Here is a 13530-nt window from a genome sequence, read left to right as displayed (position 1 = left end):
AAGCAGCAGGCCTAAACAGCCATAAAATGAAGTCATTCACTTCCATTTTTTTGCATTTTAAGTAGCTGCATCAGCTGCATCGTTTTCAGTCCTGCTCAGAGTTGTTTGAAGCACGTGTTTTCAGATCATCTGACTGTTTAAGATGGCGATTACAAAGATGAGCACATTATTACTACTGCGCCAAAAGAAAACACGAATGAGGGCCGCATCGCCTAAAATGTGAGCCCTATATTTCTAGGGCAAACGTACTGTGGAGAATATTGCCAGATTGCAACACAGACGCGTCTTTTAGTGTCGTAGTCATTGTTGGTTGCTGCGATAAAAGACCAAATTGCATTTGCTTGTCATCGTTCCACGAGGATTAAAGGGAACTTCAGTGACTTGACATTAGAGAAATGTCGAGTTTTTGATAGATAACTTCCACTGCTGTTCAATTCAGGTGCATGAATTGGGGACATGATTTGTGTGTGAAATATTTGTAAAATAGGAGTACGTCATAACGAGGTTGAATTGATTGGATTACCTTTATTGTCATTTATTATTAAGCAGTCAACATTGTTTGCAACGAGATTAGACATGGTCATTTTTGGCCCGTTTTGGTGTTTTTTCAGTTGTTTTCTGGCCTTGTCTTTCATTGTCTTCATTTTGTCCGCTTTTTATCGGTTCTTGGGTCATATTTATGGTCGTTGATAGCTTTTGATTTTTAGAATGATTTTCTGCTCTTTTTGGATGTGTTTTGAAGTCATTTTTTGTCTGTTTCTTTGGGAATTTTCCTTTCTTTTTTGTCAGGATAAAAAGGCAGAAATATTTGTTAAGTAAGTAAGTACAAATATTGAATCAAGTACAATCAAACCTCCCATTTTGCTCCTGCTATGTAGTATATGAATAATTAGCTCATTACTCCTGCAGGGCATCATAACTGTTTCCAGGCATCACCGCAGTGTTTTGTATTAGATCGCATCCGTTGTAAAAAGAGCAGCTCACCGTTTTCCTTGGTGCCGCCAAGCAATTATAAGAAAAAACTGCAGTGTTCAAAACGTAGCAAAGAAGTAGGGGGGCTATAGGCCGGTATTTATACTTGTCAAAATAAGGAGATTATTTTTAATTTTTTTCTCAGACCTGGAGGTCCTCTGACGAGCGCTCCTCCCGCTTCTCGGTTCCGGGTCCAACGTCACGATCCTTCCTCCGCTCAGGCCACTCTCTTCACTTAACGTTCTGCTGATGTTTCTCACTTTTGGACACGTTTCCTTCGGAAGGTCCACCGACTCGCTGCTGCAGCCCACCTGAGTGAAATCTTGATAGCTTGAGCAGCGCCTGCAAAGGACAGCCATTTCGCTGAAAAGTAGGAGGCAGATGGCGTCAAAAGAAAAAATCTACTCCGATGTCACGCACCTGTGCATAGAAGTCTCCATTGAAGCAGACTGAGTGAGCGCCCGGACCCAACCCAGCATGTCCTCTTGAGTGTCAGCGCTCAAGTAGTAAGAACGCATCCCCTGGTGCACCACCTCATTTTTAGCAGAGTGATTTTGTGGTTTTAATTGAATTTTAGAATGAAAATGGTGAAAGTATGAAAAGGAATGTTTCAAATACAGTCCAAATGCCAAGCCAAAAAGCACATCTAAAAATGTCACATACTTGCTTGCGCAACAAAAGGAGCTGCAATAATGTTTTCAGCCAGAAGATGGCATCGGCAAGAACTCTACCGTAAATTCTGGACTATAGAGCGCACCTGATTATAAGCCGCACCCACCACATTTCGGGAGGAAAACAGAGTTCGTACATACACAAGCCTCACCTGTGTGCTAGCCGCATGCGCCCACATTGAAAAAAACGCAATACAAAATAACTCATACCCGATACATTCCAAAAAACACAGCCTTCAAATTGAATGGAAAATGATACCCGTACTTAAGATTTATTGCAGACCTGCAGAGTCCGGGTGCCCGTTGAAAGTAATCCAAGGAAAAAAGTGTATATTGCAAAAGGTAAGGGTGGGAAAAATATATATCCACTATTGTCGGCCGCGTCCACAAACGCGTCTCTCCTTTACTCCACTTCCCGTCAGCCCGCGTTTGCCCCGCCCCTTCTTTCTCATTTGCTCATGCAAAACAAACAGAATACATTTCTAAAATAAATACATTACAAAAATATACTGTTGCAAATACATATTATACATGGTTACACATATTTACAAAGAAAGACGGTACACCGAGAGAGTTTTCAAAGCTTTAATAATAATATTATAACTTTCATCCCAAACCGTGCCTGTGAAGGGTAGCAAAACGCTACTAGGAACACGCTCGCAACACAGCTCGGTTAAAAAAAACATACCGTGCTTGTAATAACCGTTCTCGTCATCCTCCTGATGAATGACGTCATCAAAGTCGTCTTCCTTCAGCATGGGAAAGAGACCTTGTCATATAGACGTCGTCCCACGCTCCCTTACTCAAAAACACGCAAGCATCACGCCCGCAAAGTAACATTTGCGTGCGGTAGCTCTGTTTCCTTCTATATCGGACCGCTCGAATGCATTTAGCTTGAAAGTAGTGTCATGTGCCTTTCTTTTTGCAATTTGCATGATGAGGATATGTCTACCAGGGATGTGATTGAGGTGAGGAGAAAAAGTCTGAAACCTAGCCGGGGGTTTGGGGGCCCAGGGCAGAGCCCAGTTGGGGGGGGGCGATGCCCCCCCAAAGCTCCTGGGTTTTAAGCAATTTACTTGTCCAAAACCATGCTTAAATTAATAATTTAACATCTTTAAATAACAACATAATTTGCCCATATACCTGATTTTTTTTGTAAATACTGCAAGGTCAGTTCAAATGCAGTTCAGACCCTGCAGCTTGTGCAACGATGTGGCCAATTTATGCAATTTTTCTAACGGCCAACAGGGTGCGCCAGAGCAATAAAGGAAAGAGTGAGACAGTCTGATTTGTTTGCTACGCAAGTGAAAAAGTCGGAATTCCGACTATAGTCGGAAAAATCACATCCCTGGCTACGCTAATTTAATTTTTGCACACGCTAAGAAGTTGCAGTCAAAATCTTACTTTTTGTACTCGAGCGCTGCTGGCGGCCGTTAGAAAAATGACATAAAATCGGCCGCATCACTGAATAAGCCGGAGGGTTGAAAGTTTTGGGAAAAAAGTAGCGGCTTATAGTCCGGAATTTACGGTATTTTTGAAGTTACACACACCTTTAATCGACACATATTGGACAAGCTGGAGCAAGCAAAAAGAAGTACCTTGAAAGTGAACTTCCTGTTCTTGCATTCCCGTGGAGTGCCGAATAAGATTCTATAACTGGGGAGTGGGATGCTGCCCAGCGCCGGTTCTTCTCTGCTGTCTTCTTTTAACAAAGAAGAAATAAGAAAACCAAAAACCGGGGTTCCTTTTCACCGAAAATGAGAAAATCCGTGCACCTTTATAGTAGAACAGACAGTAGTTGGAGAGGACGAACCATCTTCTCTTCCATAATTTTAAACCCGTGCTGTCCTACACAGTCAAAACGAAGGATTAAGAGCAATGATGATTCCTATTTAGGACAGAGACCAAAAGATGCTGAAAACCTTTTTGTGGAGCCATCCTCTGATGACCACGGGGCAGTTGGGGTCTCTTTTGGCAGCTCGACATCTTTTGCCAAATGTTTGCACCCTGCCATGGCTTTCCTGACCACATCAGATTCACATTTTAAGGTTGGAAATCGTCCAAATATTCAAGTCTTATTGGTTGAAACCAACCCTCCTGGCGGGGAAATAGGATATCGTGGCCACGCTGGATGCTTGGCTTACTCTGTCCTGCTCGTCCATCCTGCAAAGGACAGCAAATCTCAAAAAGTGGATAGTGTCCTAAAATCGTTTTCTCCCCTTTTTGGAATCAATAGTGCAATGTAGCAGCAAGATTGTTTATAAAATCATAATTTGACAGTAAACAAGTTATTTGTAAAAAAAAATGTTTATAAAGTGCAGTACTTTCAGATGGATAGAAAGATAGATACTTTATTCATCCCGTAGGGAAATTCCCACTTCCAGCAGTATCCCTTGTGTTGAAAAATAAAATACTAAAATAAAAGATATAGAATATGAAAATACCCAATACAACGTGTTGATATAGAGCACATGTGTCAAAGAGGCGGCCCGCGGGCCAGATCAGGCCCGCTAAGGGATTGAATCCGGCCCGCGAGACAACACTGAGAAGCGCAAGAGAAAAACAAGCTGCAGGTTGAAATATGTCAACTTGATGTTTCCAAAGAAAGGTGCCTCGAACAAAGACACTGTACTTGTATTCCTTTCTCTCTCTCTCTCTCTCTCTCTTTCTCTCTCTCTTTTTCTCTCTGTCTCTCTCTTTTTCTCTCTTTCTCTCTCTTTCTCTCTCTCTCTTTCTCTCTCTCTCTCTCTCTCTCTCTCTCTCTCTCTCTTCCACCCATTTACTCCCACTCTCTGTCTCTTTCACTCTGTGTCTCTCGTTTTCTCTTCCTTTGTTCATCTTAGTCTCTTTCTCTCTCTTTGTCTCTTTAATTTCTTTTGCTCTAACTCCTGTTTTTCCTTTTTTCTCCTTTCTCTTTCACTCTTCCTACCCTTCGCGCTTTCTTTTCTCTTTTCTCTCCTTCTGTCTTTCTATTTCTCTTTAGATTTCTTTCTTCCTCTCCCTGTCTTTCCCCCTCTCTCATGACTTCTCTTTTTATCTCTTGTTTCTCACACTCTCTCCCTCTCTCTCTCTTTGTCCCACCCTCTCTCCTTTCCCCTTCCTCTTTCTCTTATATCTTTATCTCTCTTTTTCTTTCTCTTTCATGTACTAGTCCGGCCCCCGAGAGAATGTTTGTTCTCTCGTGTGGCCCCCCGATTTAAAATGAGTATGACACCCCTGGTATAGAGTATTTAAATAGTGCTACGGAAAATACGCACTGTCATAAAAGTAGTGTAATATGCAAATGTGGGGGGGGGGGGGGGGGGTTAATGTGGGCTTTTCCTCCCCGGTGGGGTTAAAGAGCCTCATGGCATGAGGATTTGTTGTATGGAATACAATCTTTTCATGATAACATTTTCACACCACATCTTTGTTTTCCAGTATCGTCCACATGACAAAATATCGGAAGTAAAAAAAGTAAAGAGTGTCCTCACCTATTTATCACCCTTTTTTGAATCAAGAGTGCAATATTAAAACCAGGAAACGTCAACAGTAAAGAAAGCGGCCCAGAGTAGCATGCTCCATGTAACCCCTGTCGAGCCAGGCGGATAAGGGATCCGTGAACCATAAGTGCAATATCACAGCAATATTGTATTTAAAATTTATATTGCAGAAATTATTTGTTAACTCGGAAAACTACCTGTTTTTTTATACCTGGACGCCTAAAAAGGTGCACCCAGAGTAACACTGAAGCTGTACTTGAATCATTTGGAGTGTCAGCGTCGTTTTAGTCTCTTTTGGAAGACATTGATTTTTTATCCTCTACAGTTAAAATTTGTTTAGGTACAACGGGCACTGAATTATGGAACAAAAATAGGATAATGTGTCCGCCTATTTTCTTCTGCCTGTAAAATGAACGTAGCGGGTTTAACGCCTAAAGGCTCCACGAACTCCACTTCACATTTGACAACAAGACTACAAAAAGTGTCCTCAAAAGGTCCAGGCGAACCAAAACTATGCCATTTGAAAAAGGCTCCAACATACAAACATCATGAAAGGTTAGACTTGGGGCTGTCTTATCCACCATTAGGATTTGAAACATTTGAAACTTAGTTATGATGAGATAACGCCATGCTGTGCTAAAATACGTCGGGAAACGATTATCCACAATAATGCGGATCAAGAGCGTATTCATCTCATCTCATTAGCTGCACCGCTTTATCCTCAGTAGGGTCGCGGGGGTGCTGGAGCCCATCCCAGCAATCATCGGGCAGTGGGCAGGGGACACCCTGAACTGGTTGCCAGCCAGTCGCAGAGCAGACAGGGACAGACAACTCGCTCGCTCATTCACACCTAGGGACAATTTGGACAATCCACCTGAAATGCATGTCTTTGGAATGTGGGAGGAAAGCGGAGTGCCCGGAGGAATCCCACTCAAGCACGGGGAGAACATACAAACTCCGCACAGGAAGTCCGGTAGCTGGATTTGAACCCACACGGGAGGTTCCCAAGACCTTAGAACTGTGCCGCACATGCGCTAACCACTGCGGTGCCGTGCTGCCCGAGCGTATTCATATCTAATCTAATCCAAGTCTTATCTATCTCTAAATCCCGATTTGCGTGTGTTTGTATTCGTAGATGATTTATAGGCATTGTGAAAATGTACACGGTTGTTCTCTAGGCCTGCGGAAGTGTTTTTTGCTAGGTTTGGTGTCAAGGCACCCCCAATTAATAGCAACAGAATCCAGAAACATCTGCTTTCGTGGAGCCATTTGTGCTTTTTCAACAAACCATGCCCCCAACAACCACGCTCAAGGAGAATGCCCGGCCACTCTAAAAGCAAAGCTAGGATTCCAATAATAAGTCAAAACAAAACTGTTATGAAGTACAGTACTTTTATTTGTCAAATAAATGCTTGAGCTTGGAAATAGTGTTTGTAATTTAGTATTTTATGAATGAATTAAGATTTTTACTTTGCGGTCCTTTTTAGAACGCAACTCCTGCAAAAAATTCTAATTTGCTGTATATGCCATTTTTTCGGTAAGGGTTAAAAACCAGTACTGACCAATGTTCCCTGTAATTTTCCTTACGGGTCTGAGCGTTCTCACAAAGTCGGTGAGCAACGCTTGAAACAACAGTGAGCAACTGTAATCCCAAGTGTGGCAAGATAATTCATGATCAAACATGTCCAAAACTTGACATCAAGTTACATTTTGCTGAGGTTCCGGCAATGCAAAATGATTTTTCTCTTTTGAATGAATTGACTCATGTACGATGGCCTACAAATGTCGTTTGTCCTTACAATTCTTTCACAAGATATCCATTTCTTTTTATTTCCTGATATATTTTGTCGCATAATATTCACACTTTTGGGGGGCTTATTGAGTCGGTTGTAAGATACAGAACTGTACTTCATCACATTTTTGAGTGGAAGTACAATGTTGGCAACAAGATTCATTTGATATCATTGGAAATTATTTGAATGCAACACAAACTTTTTCTTCTTTTTTCTGTGTTTTTTTTCTACTTTTTTAAAAATTCCTTTGAAAAAAATCTCATTGTGTTTATTTTTTCCGAGCTGTTATTTTTTTCTTTTTGTTCTCTATTTACCTTTTTTCCTACATTTCTTTCTTTTCTTTTTTTGGGCTTTTTTTCTAAATTTCTGCTTCTTTTTTTCCTCTTCCTTTTGTTTCTTCTTTTCTCAGCTTTTCGCTACTTTTTCATTTTGGTATTTTTTTATTTTTTGTTTTATTCCCCCTTTCCTTTAAGTCATGTCGTGCATAATTTTACATCATATTTGGTCATGTTAGGATTAAAGAAGCAAAAACAACCTGAAGAGCCGTTTACGACCCGAAAGAGCCGGTTTCTTTTAGTGAGCCGAGCCGAAGAAGCTGGTTCTCGACAAACAACTAACTTTACTCACCTTCGTTCTACTTCGACTTCAAAATACCGCATTTAGGACACAACGTCAGGGGAACCCGTGTATTTTGACCCTCATGCACTGTAACTTTGACTTGAGTCGCTTCTTAATTAGTAATTTTGAGCCCTGATTTTTGTGCGCTGGCTAGATTTTCTTGTGTGCTGAGAATGTGTGAGCAGCTTAGAGGGAACATTGATACTGACAGCCCAAATAGTTTCAAGTCAAATCATGCACGTGTGCTCGCTGGCTTGAGGCTTACCACAACTTTGCTGTTTTCAAGTTGTACAGCCGGCAGTTTGGCAAAACGCTGTCCGTGTTCCTTTACGACTCTTCCTTCCTGCCATCTCCACTTTTTCTTTCCGACTTAGCATTCTCCCTCCCTTTCTATTCTGGTCCAGCTAGCGTGGTTGTTATATTGACAGGGGACAGGTGTGTTGCCCTGCCGCCTTCAAGTGCACCGAGAATAAAAAACGAGCTGGCAGCGGCTACAGAATGGAAAATGTGTCCCCAACTGAATGAGTGAGGTTAGGGGGACGCTGGAGGAAACACATGAGTCTTTCTGTCAGATTTGCAGACACAAACTCCATTTCCCATGATGCCCCTCGTGGAAACTATACTTATTTACTCTACCTCTATTTAAACTTTATTCAGTACCTATTATGTAAAACCAGAGTAGTCGAGAGTTACATTTACTCCTTTTTTGAGTAGGTTTTGGGACATTTTTGAATTACTTTTTGGATTACTTTTTACTTCTGCTTGAGTCCTATTGTTCGGAAGTAACTGTTCGTATACTCGAGTCAAACGTTTGGCTACTCTATCCACCTCTGTGTAAAACCAAGTATATTTCATAACACTTTTTTCACAAGTTAAAGTCATTGTTTCTGCTATTTTTTGCAGGTGGCTTTTAATCATTTTAAAAAGGACAGTGTGTAGGGTTTAGCACCTTCTATCGGTAAAAACACTTTATTCGTTTAAAAAAAATAATAAGCAAAAATAAATGACCTATTATATAAAAACACATTTTTAAAAATACTCGTAGAATTTACTGTACATATCAGGAGCTGCGCAAAATAATGAGAAGTAAAGTGGTGCTTTTGGTACCTTGAATCTCCATAGTTTGTATATTTTCCTTTTTTTGTACTTGTTTTTGGATGCACTTCACCTTAAATTGAAATCTAATGGTGAAATAATTCACACTGATCTTTAATGTCTTTTTGTCGGGGACTGGAGAGTCGAGACTTAAAATTCCTCCAATAGGACACCAAATACTGGAATCACGACTGCTTTTCATACATAAAGAATATAATTCCATATAAATATATAACGGGCAGCACGGCGGCGCAGTGGTTAGCGCGTGTGCTGCACAGTTCTAAGGTCTTGGGAACATCCTGTGTGGGTTCAAATGCAGCTACCGGACTTCCTGTGCGGAGTTTGTATGTTCTCCCCGTGCTTGCGTGGGTTTCCTCCGGGCACTCCGGTTTCCTCCCACATTCCAAAGACATGCATTTCAGGTGGATTGGCCGGTCCAAATTGTCCCTAGGTGTGAATGAGCGTGCGAGTTGTCTGTTCCCGTGTGCCCTGCGATTGGCTGGCAACCAGTTGAGGGTGTCCCTTGCCCGATGATTGCTGGGATGGGCTCCAGCACCCCCGCGACCCTACTGAGGATAAGCGGTGCAGCTAATGAGATGAGATGAGATAAATATATAACATTTTTCTGAGTTTGACCAGGAGACTTCCCTACCCTAAAAGGCGAGGGATGGCTGCCGCCAGGCTGTACTTACCCCAAAAACACTGTGAACCGTGATGAAGGTAGTTTTTTTTTTCTACCACTGGGATAAATCAGGGGTCTCCAATGTGATTCCCCCTAAGGACAGCCGAGGTGCCGGCAGACCTGGTCTGAAAATAGGCTACCAGTGATGGGTCCTTGAGATTTTCAAGTAAAATTATTTTCAGTGGTTGACTGAGCTTATCTAACCCATGCATCCATTTTCTTTTCTGCTTATCCTCAGTAGGGTCGTGGGGGTGCTGGAGCCCATCCCTGCTATCTTTTAGCAGTGGGCAACGGTACACCATCAATTGATTGCAGGGCTCAAAGAGACAGACAACTAGGGACAATTTGGACCTTTTTGTGTGTTAAAAGCCATAACCACAGGATAGAAAGTCATCCAAAGTGTCGTTGTCAAACGGGACGAAAAACACCGAAGATAGAAGCAGACACTTGAAACAAGAAATCACCGAGCTGCTGAAAAGGCCGGTGCTCGCGGCGGCGCCGCTTTGATCTAGCCTGATAATAATTCAAGTCATAAGATGAGAAGTTGTTCTTCTTGAAATGCATATTGAAGTGGGTGCCCCTTTTTGCTCTAATGAGTAACAAATAGCATGGAGAACCCTTCTCTAAATACTGTAGCAGTGTTCATTTTAACTGTGAAAAGTGATGGGTCCCAGGGACTCGCATGCTCAAAAATCTATGGGTCCCAACAGAGATCTATGGCTCCCCAAAATTTAGTCTTATCGGCAACAAATATATAATATCAATCTATATATTCATTCCGTTTTAATCATCACAGTTTATTGGTAATACAAATCAGTTATCACTTCAAGATCTTTCATTTCACAACAATATTGTACATTATACAAAATATTATTGCTGAAATAATTATATTAATCTATATTTTCATTCAGTTTTAATCATCACAGTGAATTGGTAATGCAAAGCAGTTATCACTTCGGATTTTTCAGTTCACAATATTGTACACTATACAAAATAATATTGCTGAAATATTTATATATTCATGCAGTTTTAATCATCACAGTTAATTGGTAATACAAAGCAGTTATCACTTCAGATTTTTTAGTTCATATCTTCTTTGTGGTTTGCTATCCCGCCACAGTTTTGATGCCTTCTCAAGGTCCAATCCATTATCCTCCTCCTCATAGCGTAACCAGGAATATAATTGAGTCAATTTTGGCAGAAAAGTCCTTTTCTTGCTAGGAGTATTCTTTTATTTTCTTTCGTCTAATCGTTCGCTTTAACACACGTGTTTTCCTTGCCTTCGCGGTCTTCCGAAGAATTTCTCCGCCGTTTTTTTGTGCCGGAATTATTGTCGCTGTTACCATTTTCTGTGTTATGTTTCGACTTATTACCAACACTGAAGAAATTACCAATTTTTTGTCGATTTGCACCTAGTACCAACTGTTTTTTCGGAGGCATACTTCTCTTTCACTTGACAACCGCCACAACAATGACGTCATCTCGAAGCAAACAGATCTCGTTTGCCGAGATCGGCGCGAGACCAAAACAACAATGGCGGATCTGCCTGACGAAAAGTTTGGAGTGCGGTAAATCTTTGTGGAAAAAAATAAATAAATCGGGTAATAATGACAATTTCATGTCAAAAACGTTGGGTCCCGGGACGCACGATGATTTGAGCAGCAAAAATGATGCGTCTCGGACGCAGGGACGCGGGCAAACAAGAACAGTGCTGTAGTACCCAACGCTCTTTCAAGTGCATTTAGGAGGCTCAATATCTCAATGTTATCATCATGACTGTTATTGGTTGTTCATTATTAGTATTTTAGTCACGTCACCGTCCCATGATTTATTCCTGCACTATTGACCCCCGCTTAAAAAGCAGATGAGAAAGATGAAAAAATACTGGGGGAAAAATGCAATTGTTAACATCCCCCGACGAGCTACAATGGCCTTTGAGTCAGTCAGGGACTCGAGGATTTCTCACAGTGGCGTCTTTGTGCTGTCGTAGATATGAGAATCATCTGGATCTCTCTGGTTTCCGGGGGTGTTATTGTTGCTTAATGACGAGGAGGAGAACCCGGAGGCGAAGGAGGGAGGCCATGAAATGCCAAAATGCACAAAAAAGGAGACGGTGATGGAGGAGAGGACAAACGTCGAGTGTGCGCCGGACAGAGTGCTCTTTGTGGACTCGGAAACATTTGCATGTCTTCCGCGTTTACAAACAAGTCGAGTAGCGCTCGACGTTTGAGCTTCCAAAACAAACCGTTGACAAAACAATGCACAATAGACTCAATCAGGGTTGGGTAGGGTTACTTTAACTTGCTTACTTTCAATGACTTTTGGATGACTCCATTAGCAAATATGCTAATAAAAGACAAAAGAAACTAAATATGAACAAAATGATGACTCGCAACATGTGGTAAGCTTTCTCTTCTGGCATTGATCTCTTTGATCTCCGGCACAACGAACATAAAATGCGACAGAAACAAAATGAAAATAAATCCAAACAGCTTGCCAATATCATTTTTGCCGTTCTGTGTATTCCAAGCCTGCACAAAATTTAGTCATTTTATTCATATTTAGTTTCTTTTGTCTTTTATTAGCATATTTGGTATTGGAGTAATCCAAAATTAATTGAAAGTAATCAAGTTAAAGTAACCCTACCCACCCCAACTCTGTACACCGATCGACGCCGTGCATTGTGTTGGGCATTCTACACAGTCTCCACGCTTAATATTTGTAAAAAAAATCAAAGAACAGCTTTATTCAGTACTTTGAATGCTTGAGCCTGTTAAAAGGGTTTGTTCTTTGGCTTCTGTGATAGCAGAGTGTTTCATTGGAATTAAGGCTTCTACTTCACAGATTCAACCTATATCAGGTTCCCCTGCAAAAAACAAGGAATTTCTATCCATCTATCGATATATCCGTGTCTATATATCTATGTATCTACTATACTGTATCCAGTGTTCTGGTTTGCCCGCGTCCCTGCGTCCTAGACGCATTATTTTTGCTGGGGACGCATCGTCTCAAATCAACGTGCCCCGGGATGCAACCTTTTTGACACGAAATTGTTATTATCATTTTTTAACAAAGATTTACCACACTCCAAACTTTTCGTTAGGCAGATCCGCCATTGTTGTTTTTGTCTCGCGGTCCGAGTTTTCGTCTGCACGCCGATCTCCAGTTCGAGTTGTGTAGTGAAAGTCCGTCTCTTTTTAGAGAACCGGCTTTTTCGGCTCAACTCATTAAACGGCTCACTTGCTTTGATGCGTTATATTATGAATGATGATGTTGTATAAAGAAGTTAAGAAAAAAAGGAAGTATAAAAGGAGAAAATGAAAAAAGACAGGTTTGCGGTGATCCCTTTTAATCGGTATATTACCAACAATCATTGAATGCAGAAAATGAATTCATAGTTTGAATAAGAAAATGTATTATTCTACTTAATTCCATTTGCATGTATTTTTTTCCTTTTACAGTTAACGTCCAAGCGACTTCATTTTTGAACCTTTTTTTATAATAAAGCTCATTCATGTCGAGCAACTCAGTGTCTCACAACAAAATGTTCATTAACATTATATATGATACAAGGAAACACATGTACAATATAACATGTTAAACTACAAAAATAAACAAGTTTGAAAAAAAATACTTTTTTGTGTTTTGCAAGGGAAAATACGACAGTTTGTAAGGGCATGGAGCACACTCAATTTTGGGGAGCCGTAGATCTCTGTTGGGACCCCTAGATTTTTGAGCATGCGAGTCCCCGGGACGCATCTATTTTCAGAGCTCAAATGAACACTGTGCATCTATAAATGGATAGATCTATGATATTTGTTTTGAAAATGTAAAAATAAAACTCCTATTGTCCTACCTGATGAATTGTCAGGTCGGTCGGCGTCCTCACAGCACACACTTAAAACAATTTTAATGGCAGCGTTCTTTAACCTCTCCTCTCTGCAGGCTGCAAGTTCTTCAGTTCTTTTCCCACCCCCCCCTCTTCTTCTTCTTCTTCTTCGGCATCTTCATCATTCCCGGCATGCTCATCCACAGCCGCCCTTGTCTCCGAGTGAGCGTGGGCCGCTGACTTGGGAATTTCCAGCAAAAATACCCACCCGTTCTGTTACTTTGTTGGAACATCTTCTTGGAACTTTCATGAGCAGATTAAAGGGACAGTGTGTAATATTTGACCACTAGATGTCGCTGCACAAGTACAATAAGAGTTACAAACTACG

General features: G+C 41.1%; 1 protein-coding gene across 5 annotated transcripts in view; it reads right to left on the bottom strand.

Moving 5' to 3' along the window:
* Positions 1-13274, bottom strand: part of plekha4 (pleckstrin homology domain containing A4) — a 28512-nt gene extending 15238 nt beyond the window's left edge. For 4 of the 5 annotated variants that reach the window (XM_088323534.1, XM_088323538.1, XM_088323535.1 and 1 more), the window contains exons 1-7: positions 13170-13274; positions 3737-3806; positions 3566-3664; positions 3419-3491; positions 3242-3342; positions 1393-1505; positions 1120-1314 (exon numbers count right to left, since the gene is read on the bottom strand). In XM_088323534.1, the coding sequence (XP_088179660.1) occupies positions 1120-1314; positions 1393-1505; positions 3242-3342; positions 3419-3491; positions 3566-3664; positions 3737-3805 (650 nt within the window). In that variant the 5' untranslated portion in view covers position 3806; positions 13170-13274. The remainder of the gene's footprint in view (positions 1-1119; positions 1315-1392; positions 1506-3241; positions 3343-3418; positions 3492-3565; positions 3665-3736; positions 3807-13169) is intronic. The other variant, XM_088323537.1, reaches the window with a different exon arrangement.
* Positions 13275-13530: the final 256 nt, after the last annotated feature.

This window comes from Urocampus carinirostris, chromosome 19, assembly GCF_059441175.1.
Source record: "Urocampus carinirostris isolate Australia breed hairy pipefish chromosome 19, RoL_Ucar_1.0, whole genome shotgun sequence".
NCBI classification, from domain to species: Eukaryota; Metazoa; Chordata; class Actinopteri; order Syngnathiformes; family Syngnathidae; genus Urocampus; species Urocampus carinirostris.
The sequence above is the reverse complement of the archived record's forward strand: the minus strand, read 5'-3'. Positions and strand labels throughout refer to the sequence as shown.